Source organism: Thermobia domestica, chromosome 13 (assembly GCF_964235325.1).
Source record: "Thermobia domestica chromosome 13, izTheDome1.hap1.1, whole genome shotgun sequence".
In the NCBI taxonomy this organism is placed as follows: Eukaryota; Metazoa; Arthropoda; class Insecta; order Zygentoma; family Lepismatidae; genus Thermobia; species Thermobia domestica.
In genome coordinates this window covers 211,481,791-211,502,599 of record NC_137466.1, presented here as the reverse complement: position 1 = coordinate 211,502,599, position 20,809 = coordinate 211,481,791, and the positions used below count along the sequence as shown (strand labels likewise).

Sequence of the window (20,809 nt, the reverse complement as noted above, 5' to 3'; positions counted from 1 at the left end):
ATATCACCATCACGTCTCATAAGATACATCAACAATTACTATATCCACACCCCAACTTTTAATAAACTGCTTAATACGCTGCAAAATATGCTTCACACGGCACAAAAGCATAGCCTTTTATTTAATATTCAAAAATCTCATTTTAGCTTAACTGCAATTAAATGTCTCAATTTCATTGTTTCTAATGGCACAGTCACGCCAAATCCCCCCCCCCCCCAAAAAAAAAAAAAAACTAACGCCATAACTAAATTGCCGCGGCCAACTACTTTGCATAAACTAAAATCATAGCTGCCCAGTGTCAACATCTTCCCTAACATTTCTCTCCGCTTAGCACCTTTATATCAAACTCTAGCTAAAAAAACCCCAAAAATTAGTCGAAACATCTAAAATAAAAAGCGACTTCAACAAAATAAAGCACCTGCTCAGTAATCCTCCGGTCCTAACCCTTGTTTCCACCATTAATACTAAGCATGTCCTTATAATTAATGGGTCCAATCAAGGCGTGGGCGCATGTCTCTTACAGCGCAAACGTGGTTCAAACACTCTCCATCCTGTAGTTTACTTATCCAATAAGCTTCCAAAACGCATTATACCCATGCCAGTATACAAAATTAAATTATTTAGTCTATATTTTTCTCTTAAAAAAATTTTTCAAGTACTTAATTGACTCACAATTTACAATTCTAACCAATTCTAAGACATTAATTTCCATCTCTAATACCGCTGTTTACAACAGAACTCGCGCAATGGGTTTCATATATCAATTCTTTTACATTTACCATTAAATACCTACGGGGCGTCAATAGCTATATAACACCTATTATCATTCTATCCTCAGCCTATTACCCAAAAAACCCTAAACATAATAAGAAACAACAATCATCAATTTTAGCTCTTAACTTTAAATGCCACCATCAACATTCCGCAGTTACAGAAAAAATAAAAAATAAAAAATTATCCATACTCCAAGCACCAAACCTCAATCACCCTCAATATCACCAGCAGAAAAAATATTATATGTTTATTAATAAAATTTTATATCAAAAAATACCTCCACGCTCAGCACCGTGCCAATTGTTGTGTATTCCCATCTCACTAAAAAAATTCAATTTTTCACAAGTTGCACACACAATACTTAACACACCCAAGCTGCAGTGCAATTTAAACCAACTTTAATTTTTGAGTGTTGTTAAATATTAGGACTTGAAATGAGAACAAGAGGCCCCATTTAAAATACAATTTATTATGACTGAATTGTAAAGAAAAATAAATAAATAAATAAATAAAATTAAAAAAATAATAAAATAAAATCTTTAAAACTGAACTGTACAGTGGGTTGCGTGTTACCAGAAAACTTATATTTACAATGATAAATGACTTTTTTACTCATACATGTTAAATGACAGAGTTTTACTAAAAATCCTCTCCAAAGTGGGGGGGGGGGAAATATACCATAGGAAAAAAAAAGTACTTAGAAAGCAAGCGTCCCAAACTCCATGGCAATTACTAAAGATTTAACTCAAAACGTATAATCCAGCAGAGAGGTAAATTATAATAATCCATGCCTCTTGCCCGTGCTTTTTATATTATTCAACCTCCTAACGTATCATGCAAAAAAAAAAAAAAAAAAAGTAATTTTGTTGCTGCTATATTTTTTTCTAAAAAGTCCATGCATTGGTTTTCTATATCATGTCACCAAATGTGTTTATGTTTGGTAAAAGCAACGGGCTAAGAAGCTTACATAGAGGTCAACTGGTTGTTGTTGCTTTTGATGGAAAAGTTTGTTTTCCTATTCACACAATTAATTTTAATCATATGTTGTTGCTTTTTATTTACTATTTTTCACCTTCCGTGTACGAAAATGTACACTGAAAATATAAGTTTACTCAAAACTTTTTATTCAGCTCCGTAATAAACGAATGATCAAAAAAAATGAATCGAAAGATTGCGATCTTGGCCAAGAATTTTAGAAATGATTCCAAAAAATACATCAAAAAATTGCTATCTTGGTCAATAATTAGTTTGTGGATCTAGGGGCTACAAAATTTTTGAACGGTCCTTAAATCGAGTTTTCGTATTTTTTACGGAATAAGCACAACATACTGAGTTAAGTGATAGTTTGGGTTTGTCTACACTATGTGTAGTTGTCCAAATGTAAAACCTACAAGAAAATTTTTGATTGAATATATTGGGTCTTTTGATCCAAAAATAGCAGTTGGTACTGTTTTCTATCTCAACCATGCCCCTTCTGGCGCTGTTGTCGATATGTGATTTCCCGTACCTCCCTCGAAAGAGGAGGGTAAGTTGCTGTGACTGACATCTTTCAATTGTTAAATGCGGAAGCGTTGCCACACGAATTATTTCACGGATTATCGTTTTAAATATCTTAAGCTTCAAATTCCTCGACAGAATTCGCGACGACAAGAGATTTTGAACTGAATAATAACACGAATTCAGTCGACATTTAATTTCTTCATAGATATGATTTTGATATGTTAATATTGATCCTAGTTATTTGAAAGTATCCACTTTGTCGAAAGCATTATTTGATATTCTGACGCATCCATAATTTGGAGTATTACGATCCCGGTGAACTTCCATGTACTGCATTTATTTCTAAACCAATGTCGCTGCAAACGTTTAATAGGGCTTCCGCATTTCTTTCTATTGTTCTCCTATCATCCCCTATCAGATTTACATCGTCAGCATACGCCATAACCTGGTGAATACCGTTCATCTCTACGCCCTGGTTACTCTCTTTGACAGGGTTTCTATCGGTCACGAAATCAGAAAACGGTCATGAAAGTCAAGAAAAAATCACGAAATTTAGCTTCAGGTTTTTTTTTTCTTTTTATCTGTACGAATATAAGTACAGACTGGAAAATTTAATTGTATAAAACTTCTATGTCTATTGTCGACTTTAGACGCTACCAAATCGCAAGAAAAGCACGCCTCTATCGCATGCATGAAAATTCGGCCCAATTCACATTCAGATTCGCTCTTGAGACTGCCCTTCAGCTGGCATCATTTTATGGTTTGGTAAAGAAAAGTTCACGAAATTTCATTTTGGAATTTTAGTAGACACCCTGTTTGATTTTCCTTATAGCGTACTCCAGAACGAAGTTGAATAATAACGGCTGGCGATAACGCATCTCCATGTTTTAGGCCATTCTCGGTGTGCGTTAACTACCACGCTGTCTATTGTACTTCCTGAATAACCGTACATTCTATTACTCTTGAAGTCGGTGCTCAGCAACCCAGACCACATATATTGTACCACAACTCCTATTGTACTTAGATGTCTGCATATAATTCATTGATTAATTTTGATTCATAGGCCGAATTACGCATGACATTGAAACCTTAGTTTCTACACAAATTCAAATGTAAATTCAGTGACTTATGAAAGAAAATACAGTTTTGGGAAAGTGATAGGTATGACAGAAAGAAACTCAGAAGTACGGGTTAAAGATTTGCTTAAAGCTGCCAGTGATGTAAGTAGGGGGAGGGGGCAAACGAGGCTTGTGCCCCCGGGCGCAGAATTGGGCAAATGTTTGAGGGGAGCTTTTTGGTTTGATTGGTCAGGGGGCGCTAAGGCGAGTTCATGCCCCGGGCGACAACTAGCATAGTTGCATCGCTGAGAGCTGCTAAAGTAATACATATAGTTTCAGGTTCTTCTAAGCGTTTAAAAGAAACACAACACAATATTATAGGCTCCAACTTCATTTGGAACTAAAAATGAATCTCGGACAAAAAATAAACAAATAAGTTGTAAAGTAATAAAAGGGTGACAGTGATTTAAGATCGAGTACGTGCATAAAACAAACAGTAATAGCAGTTGGCAACCTTCACTTGTCAAACAAAAGAATACAGAGACTGACCTCGATTTTGCTGTGAGCCATTTCATTTGATGAGTGAAACTTCAGCCTCAGTGACTACAGAGGGCAAAGTATTAATGCTGACGATATGCTTTAATCAGGGGTGCCCACAAGGGGGGGCTATGACGCAAACTGCGTCATTGAAATATTTGGGGGGGGTTAAAAATCTATATAAATATGTTTGATGGGGGGGTAAAATTAATCGAAAAGAAGATTTTTTTCATGGAAGAACACCTACGGATAGACAATTGGGGGGGGGGTGCGTCATCGACATAAGGGGGGATGGGCACCACTGCTTTAATGGTACAGTTACGTATAGGGATGAAGCTAGAGCTTAAATATTACAATATTTATTACTATAAAGACACATCTATTTTACAAATCTTATATATACACACAAATGAATTGCTTGACACAGAAGTATATTTTATATTGAGTTTAATAGTTTTTTATTGAATGTTTAGGAAATGTAGTGCAGTGAATTTGTATATACAAGGAACATATTTGTTTCTCACTAGCCTGCTGTTGATGATAAAGATGGCTTTCTTTTTCTGAACTTGGAAATTGCTTGTCTTTGTAGACCTCGGGCGCGATTATGGAAGAGGTAGTACTGAAACGTGGAAAAGTACTACCTGTGGTGTCTGAAATTTAAAATTTTGACGTGTGCAAAAAAATGTTGGTTTGAGAGAAATACGTTTATTAGCATAAGTAGTAGAAAGTTTTGACAGTTTGTTACAATTTATTGCATACACAGTTTTACATAGTACAGAAGCTATACAGTGGAAATAAAATAACATAATTTTTATATGTAGATATAATGTTATTTTTCCGGCTCGTTTAGCCAATTTAACAAGCTGATAAAAAAAAAAAAAAAAAAAAAAAAACCTAAGAAACCCAGGTGCGTGAACTAAACAAAAGATTTTGATAAAATTAAAATATTGATTTTTATTTTTACGTTTTAAGTCTACAATGCACTCCTTTCGGCCCCGTTCCTTTTCATATCATAGATGTGTTTTCTTGTTCCTACTCATGATTTTATCCCCCGTGACAAAGGCTCCAAGCAAGAGCCGAAAGTTTTAAAGTATAAGATTTATCCAGGAACTAAAAATTGTAATCGAATAAGATGAACCAAGTTTTAATTCACTACCAGTACAATTCTAATTGAAAAAGGTTTCCGGTGTGAAACCAAATATTACAAACAAATTATTACATAAACACGATTTTTTTTTTTTTTTTTTAACGAAGGTTACTTTCCGAACGGCCCTCGTACAAGAACCAAATATTACAAACAGATTATTACCATAAACAAGAATCTTGGTTTGTGTACGAGGGCCGTTCGGAAAGTAACCTCCGGTTGGTTAAAAAAAGAAACACCAAAGTGAATATGAATTTATTCTGTACATCTGAAAACTGCTTCTTTGCTCTGTCTTTCAACATAGTTTCCATAAACATTTAAGCACTCTTCATATCTCTGCACTAGCTTAGAAATTACATCAGCATAGAAATCTCCCGCCTGTGCCTTGAGCCAGTCTGTGACCGCATCTTTCAACTCCTCACCCATCGCGCACAGTACTTCGTGTAGCCTAACTTCTGTGTCATAACAGAATCATGGAAATTTGTGGAAATTCATCACAAAGCCCCGAGATTGTGAAACGTCGATCTTCACGAAGTTTTCCATCAATTTTCTGAACAAGAACATCAATGACCACTGATGGCCTTCCATTTCTCTCTTCGACATAAATGTTTGTCCATACACGACACAAAGTTTCCGAGGGCTAACTGCTGCCGAATATTGTTTTCCCGTTAAGAAAACTAGGACACCTCGCACCTCTCAACTTGGCGGGGTTTTCTATTGCAGCACAATAGACGCTACAAAAGTGGAACTAGTGATCAGATAACATTCGCTCTACCACGGCTGGATGCAGACTGATCTACCGCGCTCGTTTGTGCAAAGATGGTAGTGCTACCCTCACTACTTCACGCACATTGACCAGTCGGAGGTTACTTCCTGAACGCATCTCGTAGTTTGAATTAAGAAAGAAAGGAAAAAAAAAAACTATAGTTACTTTTTGCTGAACAGTGTGCGTGTAACAAGTTTCTTCAGGGCTGAAGAAAGTAAATGCTTTTTCTCCAATCATGAATGAATATTTTTGTTACAGGATCTGAAAATGAAACTGAATAAACTTCTGGAGGAGAAAGTGCAACATTCAGAAATTACTGATTGGGAGTCTGATGAGGGAAATCTCTTGAGGTACTTAATTTTATAGATAAAAAATTCATATTATAACTTATTATATGTTGCAATTATTTTTATATACCAGTATGTACATAGAAGCTTGTGTATATAAAATCAGGCGCACACAAATTTCAAGAAGTGCCTAATTCATGTTGAGGATTTTGGCGTAAACCAGCTTTAGGATCGACGAAATCTAAGTAAGGAGACATATTGGATATTCGGAAAATCTGAAATGGGCATATCATTAGGAAACTAAGCTCTAGAAGTGATGGTAGGTTAAAATCATCGACATAAGTCAAGGGAAATATTAGGGATGCATAGTTAACACAGGCAGTTGTGAAATGACTTCAAAATAATCAAAAAGAAACAATTCATGTGATACTTGTTTTGGGGCTAGAATGTTCAGAGAAAACTATTCGTGAAATCAGTTTAGCAAAATTTGCTACAATTGTGCTAACTGCAAAATATTTTAACATATAACTGCAAAATAAAACATATTTTACTATTTTTTTCTTTTTCACTCCAAAATCCAATTCTAAAACATGTATAACATAATAATATTCTTTTTATTTAAAAAAAAAAAAATTCCAAAATGGCAGGCAATTTCGAATCTATACTCGTGAAATTTGTCTGTACCCATGTCTTTAGTTACAACTCTGGAACTATTCATGTCTTTAGTTACAACTATGGAACTATTCATGTCTTTAGTTGCAACTCGGGAACTATTCATGTCTTTAGTTACAACTCTGGAACTATTCATGTCTTTAGTTACAAACTCCGGAACTATTCATGTCTTTAGTTACAGCTTTGGAACTATTCATGTCTTTAGTTGCAACTCGGGAACTATTTATGTCTTTAGTTACAACTCTGGAACTATTCATGTCTTTAGTTACAACTCTGGAACTATTCATGTCTTTAGTTACAACTCTGGAACTATTCATGTCTTTAGTTACAACTCTAGAACTATTCTTACCGCCCATTTAGATTCCTCAGTCTAATCTTCTAGAATACCGTGTATGTCTTCTTACGTTGGCTGCTGATTTTGTCAATTGAGCGAAATTAAATTTCAGGAATTGAAACTTTACTGTAGAATAGGTGTTTCCTTGCAAGAAGCAGTGACGTTGCCAGTTCTTTTACAGAAAACGCAATTCCTGGCGAACATGATTGAAGTGTATTTCAATCGGCAAGAAAATGGTATTTCTTTTTATTCAAGTAAGTGAAGCAGAACTAGTGATTAGCTCTGCAACCTATCTTAGTGAGCGTTATTTTTGTAGGACCTGAATTTGCCCCCATAAGACATGCATTGCGTATTACTCTGTAAGTTGGCTACCTGTCTTGGAATTTGGATGCATTGAAGCTAGGGTTGGCCACCTTTTGGTAAGATTAAAGCGGAATGCACTTACCGAATATGTGCAGATCGGCGGTTCCTCAGACTCAAATTTATACATGGAAGAACTTATGAAGAATAAATAATATAAAGAAATGCAAATTGTAAAACTTTCTGGTAGTTAGAGGTGGTAATAAAAAACAAGTTTTGGAATTGATTTTTAATACCGTTTTATTATATAAAAATTTACTATATAACAATATTTACATAAAATACTACAGTTTTTTTTTCTAAATTATTAGGTTGAAATTAAGTAGTCCTTGGCCATGAGACCGAGGACAGGATCTCTACAAAGCCCCGAAGCAGGCTAAACAGAGTGGCGAAGGAAACCCCATCACTCCGAAGGAAGCAGTGAGGGGTTAGTAGTTACACAGGGTGTCTACTGAGTTTCATTTTCAAAATTGCAGTATATTCAGTATAACTATCAGCAAAATTCCTGTACCTAATACAATGATTTTTTTAAAGTTCTTTAGGAATATCACACTTTTAATTATTTCAGGTTTGTAATTGTTTTACCATCAAAAGAATATTTTATTTTTAATAAATTTAGTTAACCTTGATTTTTTTTTAAATATAGTGATTTTTTAATATTTTTAAAGGGCCTCCCAACTCTCCTCACAGCCCTCCACCCATTGCTTTAAAGGTCTACAGATGTATACAACTCTTGTTTTAGAAAAATTTACGATCTTAATGGATACAAAATGGTTTCTAAGACTATTAAAAACAATTACAAAAAAGTATTGTTGACAAATTACCAGTTTTATGATTTTTCCAGTGTGTGGATCAAAATTTTAGTATATTTCCAGTATCAAAATTAAATTCCAGTATAATTAAAGTATTTCCAGTATCAGTAGACACCCTGTTAACAGAGCGCCGAAGCAGGTTAAGCACCTATGGTAGGATTCACAACAGACCCCAAAGCAGGCTAAGCCAGGAGGAAAGAAATAGTTAAGAGTCTCGTGGCAGGCTAGAGGCTTTGGGGTTAGGTTATCCTCATGCTCCGAATCAAGCAGGACACCAGAGAACTGGTACTGGTCCGCTGGTTGCTGCTGAACTTATAGGCCTCCAGAGAACTGGTACTGGTCCGCTGGTTGCTGCTGAATTTATAGGCCTCCAGAGAACTGGTACTGGTCCGCTGGTTGCTGCTGAATTTATAGGCCTCCAGAGAACTGGTACTGGTCCGCTGGTTGCTGCTGAATTTATAGGCCTCCAGAGAACTGGTACTGGTCCGCTGGTTGCTGCTGAATTTATAGGCCTCCAGAGAACTGGTACTGGTCCGCTGGTTGCTGCTGAATTTATAGGTCTCCAGAGAACTGGTACTGGTCCGCTGGTTGCTGCTGAATTTATAGGTCTCCAGAGAACTGGTATTGGTCCGCTGGTTGCTGCTGAATTTATAGGCCTCCAGAGAACTGGTACTGGTCCGCTGGTTGCTGCTGAATTTATAGGTCTCCAGAGAACTGGTATTGGTCCGCTGGTTGCTGCTGAATTTATAGGCCTCCAGAGAACTGGTATTGGTCCGCTGGTTGCTGCTGAATTTATAGGTCTCCAGAGAACTGGTATTGGTCCGCTGGTTGCTGCTGAATTTATAGGCCTCCAGAGAACTGGTACTGGTCCGCTGGTTGCTGCTGAATTTATAGGCCTCCATGGTAGCGGTGGCGCTGCTGCACTCTTTGTCGTCATGCGCTTCATAGGAGGTGCCAGTGGTTTGTCGTCTGCTGCTTGTAGTAATCTCACGTGGTGTGTAGTACTCTATTGTAAATCCATGTTATGGTGTTTAAAAACAAATGCGCAAAGTATTGTTTGTATACAGTAGCACGTGGGATATTACAATATATTTATTAATAAAAATTTAAACCATAAACAAACGAAACAAAACTCATATCAGGTTGTTGACTATTAGTTGACACTGTGAACACAAAAAAATTAGCAATAGAACAATATTGATATCTCGGTGGTTATAGATAGGCAATACTCCCGTGCGTCGAATTGTACAAATGTGACGTAGAATTTCTGTCACATATTTTATAAGCATTGTGGATAAATATGATATTGTATCTTATTTACATCTTCTATCTCCTACAGAAGATAGCCCTCAGTCCCACATCATACGTCACGAAAGCAAGACGACCCCGTAATTACGGCGAAAAACTTCGTCTTGGATTCGTAAATATACGGTAATTGCATTGTAAGTGCGGGAATTGCAATCTATTTTTTTACAGGTGAGGTTATATGTTACCATACGCATACACAAACATACTCTCTTTTACTCTGTCTCGAAAGTTGCATGTGTTACAAAAGTTGTTCTCCTTGGTTCGAAAATTTTTGTCTTCAGAACTAGTAACCATATTCCTATGATACTCGGTGGATACATATCCTAGGACGTGTATAAGGATGTTTGGGATATCTTTTGTAAGGTACCTGAACCAGGGGATCATTTTTATTTTATTTTTTAATTATTTTTTTGAAAATTCAGAAATTTTACCGAAATTGTGGATCGTTACAAATGTGTATGGTGTTATTCGATTTTTCATTCATTCATTCTGACAATAACATACGAACTATAAATCTGCGATATTTAGATACATGCAGAAGCTTCTTAAGTGATTTTATTTCAAAAAGTCTAAATATTTTTCGAGATACTTTTCTGTCTTTGTTGTACTAACCATACGTCGATGAAACTTAGCATAAGTATACCCTTGAATAGGTAATAGTTTTTGAGGTACTTGTTGCGCAGCTACCAGTACTTGAGGCCCCGCTAGGAGCACCCAAAAAAGAAACATTTTCCGGGAAACTTTCCCCGAGTTTTGCATCCACGAGGCAAGTGTGTTGTATCATTCGAAGTCCCAATTAATTCTGAAGATAATGTTGTATTAACAACAAATATAACATAAAATAGAAGCACCAGCTTCCTAAGTGAAACTCTACGATATTCCCAAAGTTTACTGACAAGCGTAGTTTCAACAGGACACATATTGCTAGGGTTACAATAAATATTTTCCGATTTATATTCCCTGGTCGACTCATGTCACTATTCGGTTATGTTTTCTGGCCTCCGCAGTCACCTTTCCTTCCCGAGAAAGGTTGGAGAGGGTACAAGAGAGTTTAAAAGAGAGACTCCGTATTTGCATTCGACAAGATGATCATTTAAGTGAAATTCTTTTCCATACGTTATCTGACTAAAATATCACGTAACATGTATCCTTTCATTATGATATATAAAGGCAACCAAGAAAGTTCGGTGGATTTTTGTGGAAGTCTGTGTTTAATTGGCCCTCACATAGTGAGTTGAATGCGAATGGAGATAAGACGAAGGTCGGTTGTTCGTGTGGGTATATCCAACATACTACCTGGTTGTAGCAGTTCTGTTACACCGTGAACTTGCGTAAGGACAGAGTGAATATGGGACCTCCACAGAGCGTCATAAGGGCGTGTATGCTGTACGAGTTTCAACTGGGATCAAACACCGCTGCAGTGGGGCGGAAGATATACCAGGGCGTTGAAGATGGTGTCGTGACTACACGGACAGTGCAGCGGTGGTTTAACAAGTTTAAGGACGGTGACGAAACTCTCGAAGACGCACCACGTGCCGGAAGACCAACACATGTACAAAATTATCATCAGGCAGCAATTGAAGCGAATAGTGGCCAGCCATGTGAGAAGCTGGGACTACAATTCAGTGTGACTGGAGAAACCATTCGGCAGCACCTCCATCAACTAGGGAAGCACTACATGTTGGTCGGTGGGTCCCACATGATTTGATTCCGGGCCAGAAGGCAACGCGGGCAGACACCTGTGTTTCTTTGCTGTCTCGTCTGAGAAAGTATTCAATTCTAAACAAGGTGTTGACATGTGATGTGAAGTGGGTCTTGTACCAAGCTCCACGGCGCCGTCGTCATTGGTTAGCATCCCATGAACCCGTTCCAAAACAGTCGAAACCAGCACTGCACCAGAAGATTCACCTGTGTGTTTGGTGGACTGCTCGCGGTATCGTGAACTGGTACCAGCTGGTCAGAGCATCAATGCAACTGTGCACTGTCAGCAGTTAAGCCGTATTCAAGAAAAACTCAAAATTCTGGAGCCAGCACTTTTGAATCGCAAAGGGATCCTCCTGTTACAGGACAACGCTAAGCCGCACGTGGCTAGGATGACCCGGGACACCATTCTGCGCCTTGGATGGGAAACACTATTGCATCCCCCATATATATATATATATATATATATATATATATATATATATATATATATATATATATATATATATATATTAAATTGTGTGTTTCGTTATTCTTATGCGGAACCTAAACTGTTTCTGAGAATTTGATGAATGAGGTGTCGATAGATTCTTCATAGTCTCACAACTGATAATTGGTATGTGAGGTCACATTTTTTGTTGTCTATCAAATGAAAAGATAAGACGTGAGGATTTAAATGATAATTTATGGATATTTTATTACTTGTGATAAAGAAAATATTATTCAATAAAGAAAATATTATTCTCCTCTATTCAATAAATAAGTAAAGTCAGTAGTTTTCAGCTTCTTAAAAAAATGAACAATTGCTTGTTTCGAACGTTGTCTCGCCACTCATGGAAAAGTACAAGACAGTGAAAACGCTAGGAGGAGGCGGTGCCCTCTTGCGGCATCGTCCTCCCCCCGACATGTTGTGTTGTAATGTAGATCAAATAATATAAATCCATTATTTTCTATTTACAAAAAAAAAAAAAAAAAAAAAAGTCCCTCAATTTTTTTTTTCTTTTTTTCCGCTTGTCCTTCATGAATTTAGAACTGGCGTCGTCATGCTTCAAGCGGTTTAATAGTTTGAATGTGAACGGTGAATACAATGCATATGTTTTTAAATATGCTAATAAGTCACTCGTAGTTGTATAGTTAGCTGAAAGGTGTTTGGTGCGGAAGATCCCACATTACGCTGTAGGTCCATATTTCGTAGAACCTCGCTCCTGAAAGGGCTGCTAAACTCTAATCCATCCACCCAACCATAGATCTGCTAATGGGACCACTAAGCCATCAGAGCGCAAATAAGAGTGTCTTCGATTCCAACATTTTATGTTGGTTAGCAGCTAGCAGAAACGTTAGAAGTAGGCGTAATACAGTTTAGTTGAGGCAAACTAGCTTTTGGGCTATTAACACGAACTGTCTGATACACAGAGGACAAAGGATTATGGTCGGTAACGATTAGTTGTAATTTACAATGTTAGGAGAAATTCTGCGCTTCTTCCTGCTGGTGCGTGTCGACGTTTATATACTAGTTCAAAGATTCAGGAAAGATAAAATGGCTCTTTGTTTTGCTTTCACAAGCTCGTGTCATTTCATTTTAAATCTCCTTGTTTACCTCTTTAATTTGTTTCTTATGTTATTACAAGATTATATAGTAATTGAGGTGTACTATTTATAAACAATAACATCTGCTCCTGTTCGTAAACGTCAACTATATATATGTACGTTGGAGCACTACACCTCACGTGTGATTACTAAAAGAAGCAGATGACGGATCGCCACTAACTACAAGTGACATGACGACATGAAGCAGCAGCGCCTCCGCCGCCAGGAGCGCCTATGTATTGGAGAGCATCCAGCGGACAGGCACCTGTCTTCGATTGGATTGGTCTCCCCTCCTCTTGCTTGCCTGGAGCAGTAGGAGAAACCCAATCTTAAAGCCTCTAATCTGCTGCGGGACTCTTGGCTGCCTTTCTACATGGCTTAGCTTTTTTGGGGCTCTGTCGGGATCCCAACCTCAGTTGCTTAGCCTGCTTCGGAGATCTATGACTTTTAACCTCTTCATTGCTTGCCTGGAGCATTGAGCTTTCCTACGCCATTCTACCTACCGAAGCCCTGTAAAGATTCTGTCCTTAGCCGCATGATCTTAGGCTACCTAATTTCTATCTCATAATAGAGAAAATTGTATTGAAGTATTTCTGTAAATATTGTTATTTTAGGATTTTTTAAATAATAAACCGGTAGCGGGAGTCGATCTCGGACTCTCAACCTAGCTCTACTTACCCCCTCAAAGGAAAGAACTTTTACAATAGAAACATTTTTATTTGATTAGTTGGCAACATTTCTACGCTGCAGTATTGCATTCTTTACAAACGCTGTAAAGTTTCATGAAAAAGATTTTCAGCTGTCCTTAACACTATAACGAATATATTATCTCTGTTTCAGGACCATTATTGCAGTATTATCAATTGAGGAAAGGAAACCAAGTTATTCGTTTGAGTTTCGTCCAGGAGACGACAAATCAGAGAATGAACTCGAGAACAATGAGGCTGTGTTGCCTGAAGCTCGAGATCACGGAGAGTAACTGGAAGTTGAGAAAGGAAGATTTAGTGCGAAAAGTTAATTTGTATATGTGTGAAAATTTTATCAAGAAATGTTTTATTAGCAGCTGTTTTTAGCTTGCAGCCAGATTACTGTTCAATCCATTATGTAAGCACAGAGCTGTGTGACTTACTTAAGTAGATAATGCGAACCAACATACCCTATCATCTATTTTTTCAATCAGCCAGAATGGCAGGGAACACTTCTGGTATAGTATAGTGCAGTTTCTCAATGTGGGGGTCGCGAATATAAGCTGAAGAGATTAATATAATTAGAATCTAATACTGGAAAATGTTTTTAAATTGAATTTTCTTCTGATACCCTTATTTTTATTTTTATACATACTGCTAAGAACAACAAAAAAATAGGTCTACTAAACATTTTCAAAAGGTGCAGAGTTGTTTAAAAATCAATTTAAATGAAAGAGGTACGATATCAAACTATGTAACAAAACGTGCATATTGAAATACAATTAAAATTGAAAGCTAATTATATAGCTGAGCATGGTGTGATTTCACTAGCGCGGCAATGTTCGGTTCAACCTTCATGACGCACATTACCAAGTCATTTAAAATAACTTTTTAAAGAACTGCCCAAGTTGTTTAGCCAAAATTAGAAATCACTTTATTTTTTTAAATCATATCACCCAAAATTAACCCGTAAGTAGTCGCGCCATTTTTTGTGACGTAAGTACTCGCGTGGGGGTGCCACAGACCCGCATATTTTTTGTTGTTTTTTTCAGTTGTTAATTAAAATATTGCGGTGAGAATTGCTAGAGACATTCCTTATAACCTTTCTTTTCGACTCAATGATTAATAAAAGGCAAAATATTGATGTTTCTCAGGAATATACTGTAAGTGGCAGCAGTATAACCAACTCCATTTTCAAGAAATTCACTAAGGACACTTGCTGGGGGTTCAGGAGACCCCCACGCGAGCACTTACGGGTTAAGGGAATTATGAAGTTTTAAAATTTCAAACGGCCGCCATTTTGAAATAGTATGACGAATTGGATTCGATATTTGTAATATGAATGAACTGACCAAATTTGATTTTAATCCATTCGCTTTTAGGGAAGTTACTGTATCCAGTATATACAAGAAATGGATTCTATTATAGAAATACATGGATATCCATACATGGAAATACATGGAGAAATACAATAGGTATATTAAAATTCCCACAAAGCACATTACAAACCAGAAATTATAAAGGAGTCGCTGGCAAGAGGATGTAATAAAATGGGGGGTCGTGATAGGAATTAGGTTGAGAACCACTGATATAGAGTAACTTTTACATTTAAAATTGCAGTGATGAATTGCTTACACTGTGAGGATTCGTCTTTTGTGATGGTCTGTGTACCGGATTCAAGCTCCTTCTTTCGTGTTCTGAATGTTGCATTGAGACGCAAAACAGAAGTTCAACCTTAATACTGTTCATCTGCTCATCGTACCTCTCTCACAGTCTTCAGGCAATGACTTACGGAAGAAAAAAAGAAGGAAAAAAAGGCTCATAAACAGTGCTATGATGTACAATTATAATTATATGGGCGCATGAGAGGATGATTCAAATTAACAAAAAATTGGCTACATACCAATGAATTCTTCCTTGGAAAGCTTAAAAATTTTTCAGACGTTTCGGAACTCAAAGCTGGTTCCGTCCTCAGTGGAACGGTGAAAAGGATAGGAAATAAAAGGTGTAAAACAAGGAATACATACCACTAAATGAATAAATGTAACGTAAAGAGTAGATTCTGAAATGTGACGAGCAGAGCGAAGTGTAAAAGGAGTGATGAATCGAAGATGGCGCGGTAGCTATGTTACGTTACTATTGCCAGACTCAAAATATGCATCAAAGGTAGGTAACCAAATTCTATCAGTGTTGCCAGTTTGTATTTATGAATAAAGAATGATTCTTTAATCTCTTGTTGTTTCTTTCTTTTTGCTGACCCTATTACAATAACCTGTTTTATGTGTATGTTGCCTTAAATGTCACAAGAGCAGGGCATGTCGGGATTGGCGCTTCATTTAAGGCAATATGCACATAAAACAGGTTATTGTAATAGGGTCAGCAAAAAGAAAGAAACAACAAGAGATTAAAGAATCATTCTTTATTCATAAATACAAACTGGCAACACTGATAGAATTTGGTTACCTACCTTTGATGCATATTTTGAGTCTGGCAGTAGTGACGTAACATAGATACCGCGCCATTTTCGATTCATCACTCCTTTTGCACTTCGCTCTGCTCGTCACATTTCAGAATCTACTCTTCACGTTACATTTATTCATTTAGTGGTATGTATTCCTTGTTTTACATCTTTTTTATCTCCTATCCGTTTTAATCCTTTTCACCTTGCCACTGAGGACTGAACCAGCTCTGAGTTACGAAACGTCTGAAAAATACTTGGTCTTTCCAAGGGAGGATTCATTGGTAAGTAGCCAATTGTTTTGTGAATTAAGTGCTATGATGTTTTTAGATTTCTCTTCATATTTATAGTGACATGTTAGAAAGTCAAATAAGATATACTCAGGCTTGCCGGAAGCTTTACAACTACGACTTTTGACAAGAGAATAATAATGTTAGATACATAATACCAGAACATGTTGGGACCACTTAAAACTTTTTTAATTTTCATAGTGCCTTGTAAATTGTGCAACACATTAGGTACACGGTATTGACATAGGTATGATCCTGTGAAGATGAAATAAATTAAATTTCTGTTAGCGTTCAAGTTGGATCATCGGTATTGTTACAGTAAGTCGCAATACACATGGTTATGTTTCAGCACGTTTGTACCCAAGCACAGTCAGTATTTTGTTAAGGTGCGCGGTAAAAAATTCCAAATTGATAAATAAAAGAGCGAAATGAATTAGAGAAACAAGAGGTACATTTTTATTTTATTTTATTTATTTATTTTTTGACTCAAAACTAGCCACTACATTTATTTGAATAGCCATTTGCATAAATTGAAAAGGGACCACAATGTTATTTGCAGGGTAGAAATACTTGAATGACGTATAAGCTTAGTATTATAGTTACGGCCATTGTCCATATCTTGTGTTGAAGTTCTATTGACATTTGAGGGGCTTTGATTCCCACTGACAATTTTCATGATGACGTCGGAAGCTACTTGAATTAAGAGACTCTGAACTCCCGTCTAGAAAGCCAAAATTACTGAAGATTGATACACTATAGAGCAGCGTTTCCCAACCTTTTTCAACTTGCGGCACACTACAGGTGTTACTTGGAGTCTCGCGGCACACTTATAGACATTATTATTTGTAAATATAAAACACAGTGGTATTTTTCTGTGATAATTGATCTTCTTACAGAGAAGAAATCTCTATCACTGGTTTTTCCCCGTGGTAAATCATTATGCTTGTTTTTCATTCTAATTTAAAAATAGAAAAGAATTGCAATGCAATATTGAACTCAGGTTTTTAAAAATACGCTTTCTTTTTAAAAACTGTATCCAACTTTTTACTAAGAGGAAAGATCACTAAATAACGAACGAACAAACAAATCTCTTTTATATTTAAAACACAAATGTAGGTAATTTGTCGAAAGGATTGAATGATATTTTAAATTTTCAAGTTACGAAATAGTCTGCAATAATAAAGAAGCAATAATGGCCATAACAATGATAACCATTTTTTTTTCAACATTATAAATGTACAGAACAGTAACCTGGTATGAAACTTAAAATTGGAGATTCATAGTAATGTGAAATACAAATATACATTTTTCCCTACGTTTTGCATTTTGATTTCTATAAAATTAATAATTTTGTTTCGATTCCTCGCGGCACACCAGCGACCCATTCACGGCACACTAGTGTGCCGCGGCACACCGGTTGGGAAACGCTGCTATAGAGTGTTGTCGCCCCTATAGATTGATGTAAATTTTGTTTATTCTATTGATACAAATAGAATATGTGTTTTATATAATCTGGCTGTTAAAGCAAGTGATAAATACTGTGATTTTAATTCAATACAGATTGCTTTTTCAATGTGCACGAGGTTACAGTAGCACGTATGCTTATATTTTTAAGCGCTTCTGCCAGTTTTCACACAGTTGACTTTCTACTTACTGTAGAATATTTACACTTAGTATTTGTGTGGAATAATAAAATAGTATCAAAAAGAAAGAAAAAAAAGGTACCAAATTGAATGTTGACATTAATTTTATATTGTATTTTTTGTTAGTACTAAGAGTAAGTGTGTAATAATTGGATGTTATTCGATTTTGATAGAAGTCTGCGCGGATGGGGTTCTCCTCATCAATATAGGTTTCTGCGAATAATACTGCAAATTTAAACGAGAAGAATTTTCGAGATTGTTCCTTGACGCAGTGTTAATTATTGACTTCGTGTTATTATTACTAAACTGGGGCATATAACCTCCATACCAAAATTGGGTTTTGTCGTTTTTTTAAAATAATAATAATAATAAACATGTCATTTATGCCGCTAACTCTTGTGTAAATACCTTTTATTCCTCCATTTCACCTTTGAGCTACGAATAGATACATGATTGTGTAGCGATATGCTCTTTCTGAAATTATTTGACGATGTTTTCAAATATTTTTTGTTCCAGTATTTAGCGTAGTTGGCTTACAATCGAAAGAATGTTTAATCCATTTTTCACTCGCTGCAGATATGGAACTTGTAGGAATATTTTTACACTATACGGAATTTTTCTAAATACTTTATTGTTGCTTCAAATAAAGTTCAAACACCTTTTGTGAAAGTCATTCCTAAACCATTACAAGTTTCCTACAATTGGTGTGCAAATACTAGTAATTTCTATTATTAACATCTCGTAGCATTATTTTATTTCATATTTAACAACACTGTTTACTTTCTTCAACAGGTGATTCATATTATACGCCTCTTCAGTTATTTTGATATTCCGCACGTGGCAAGAATTATACATAATTCCAGTAATGAGATCGAACTGCAGCGTCAGCGAAATAGGTTATAGAAATTGTGTTGAGGAAGAAGTGACTAATAATATAAAAAGCACCGCTAAAATTAGTGAGAACATTTTGATGCACGTTTGTTGCAAACTTATGATGTGCAGTTACAAACACCGAAGGAGGCTTTGTCGCAATAGTTAGCCATCAATTAAAGCATTCAGGTAAATGACACATTAAAATTATTTCTGTAACTATTGGGAATTTAGCAATTATGGAATTTCCCATATTAAAAATAAAATATTTAGGTTTCTGTTCGGAGCGCCAAATTTTCTATAAAGGTTTTGAGTGTGTGGGGTGTTGAGTTCGTGTTCCGGCTGCCACAATTTACCTTATGTACACCACCGGTGAAGTCACCGTTCCCGGAACTAAGATAATTTATGACTCAATGCGCCACTGTATCCGATCTGAATATGACATCACACGTGTAAATTAAATGAAATAACAGAAATGAGCATGTATTCCTCTATGCTAATTAACCAAAAAGCGTGAGCTACACGAATTACCAGACGTCTTAAAATATATATATATATATATATATATATACACGGAAGAATGAGATCTCGAAAGGGAAAGTGATGTATTTGGGTTTCGAATCCACGACCCTGTTAATTAAATGATTAATAATAAAAAAATGAAGACTGTTATGAAATCCTATCTTCCCGCGATATTCCAGCGCTTTAGGGAAATAAGATCCCCCTAAACCGTGAGAGCAAGCGAAAATTTATTTGTTTTACTCTTGTCGCGTATTTATATTCAGCGGATTTTCTCCGTAAGTGTTGAGTGAGTGAAGTAATTTATTAATTTTTCAGTGTCAAACTCAACACTGTAATTTGTTTGAAGATCATTTATCCAAGTTATTTTCTGTCGCTATATTTGAATTCTCAATTATCAAACGCTATTAACTTAATCCATTTAAAATACACGAATAATAAATATTGTCATTCACGACAACTAGATATCCAAATTAACAATTTACATTAATCAACAAACAACCATCCATTATCTATTTATTTATATTAATTTAAATATTCGCATAACTTTTCGGCTACCTGTGTTAATATTTGCTTTCTAGTCAACAGTATAGAAAATATGTTAACTCACTATGCGCGCAGACTTCTATTGATACTGTACATACAAGCTGCTAACTAGTGCAGAAACATTGTGTGAAATTGTCAAGTTATAATGCACCTATTCGAGTTGATAGTTTATTGTACATGGTGCCTTCCGCAATTGACTTTTGTGTGATATGGTTGATTTTTAATGTTATTTTCTGTATTTATTTTTATAGTTGAGTAATAAAAATGTTTCCTTTGTTATACTATTGTTCATTTTTTAAAAAAATCTCTAAATGTTTTCTAAATCTGTATTGGGGCCGCGGTGGCTCAGTGGTAGAGCGTTCACCTCTGGTGCTTGGGGTTCCGGGTTCAAACCCTGCTCCCGCCAAGTGACCTTTGTGGTGGACAAACACCGTGTGCGTGGATTTTCTCGGGGTTCTCCCGTTTCCTCCCACTTTTCTTCATTCCACCATTTCATTCATCTCTCATCATCACCGTCTTCTTTAGCCTAACCGGCATAACCATGGGACGTAAAATTCAACAATTTCACTTCATTTTCATTTTTCTAAATCTGTATTTCAAGATTGAAGAAAGAAAAAAGAAAAACTGGATCAGTAACTTAACGATGTCCACACACTACACGAGCGACAATACTCGAGTCCTTTCGCTGCTGCATCTTTAGTCATACAATCCTGATCTGTCACCAGATACGTGAAGTAGGTTCACAATTATGCTGAGTTGAAATTAAATGAAATGAAGTTTTTTTTTTTCAGTTTTCCGTCCCATGGCTATGCTGTGTATGCTAAAGGAAACGGTGATAACGAGAAATGAATGAAGAAACGGGAGAATCCCGAGAAAAACACACATATAGTTAACTATGTTTATCCATCACAAAGCCTACTTGGCGTAAGCTAGGATAGAACCAGAGATCCTACACAC

The 20,809-nt window shown here is 36.2% G+C and overlaps 1 protein-coding gene across 13 annotated transcripts in view; it reads left to right on the top strand.

Annotated features, from left to right (window-relative positions):
• LOC145668991 (ATP-dependent DNA/RNA helicase DHX36-like) overlaps window positions 1-20,131 on the top strand; it is a 157,964-nt gene extending 137,833 nt beyond the window's left edge. For 8 of the 13 annotated variants that reach the window (XM_081737309.1, XM_081737300.1, XM_081737299.1 and 5 more), the window contains 2 exons: window positions 6,038-6,129; window positions 13,681-20,131. In XM_081737309.1, the coding sequence (XP_081593435.1) occupies window positions 6,038-6,129; window positions 13,681-13,819 (231 nt within the window). In that variant the 3' untranslated portion in view covers window positions 13,820-20,131. The remainder of the gene's footprint in view (window positions 1-6,037; window positions 6,130-13,680) is intronic. The other 5 variants (XM_081737308.1, XM_081737307.1, XM_081737305.1 and 2 more) reach the window with 3 other exon arrangements.
• The last annotated feature ends 678 nt before the right edge of the window (window positions 20,132-20,809 follow it).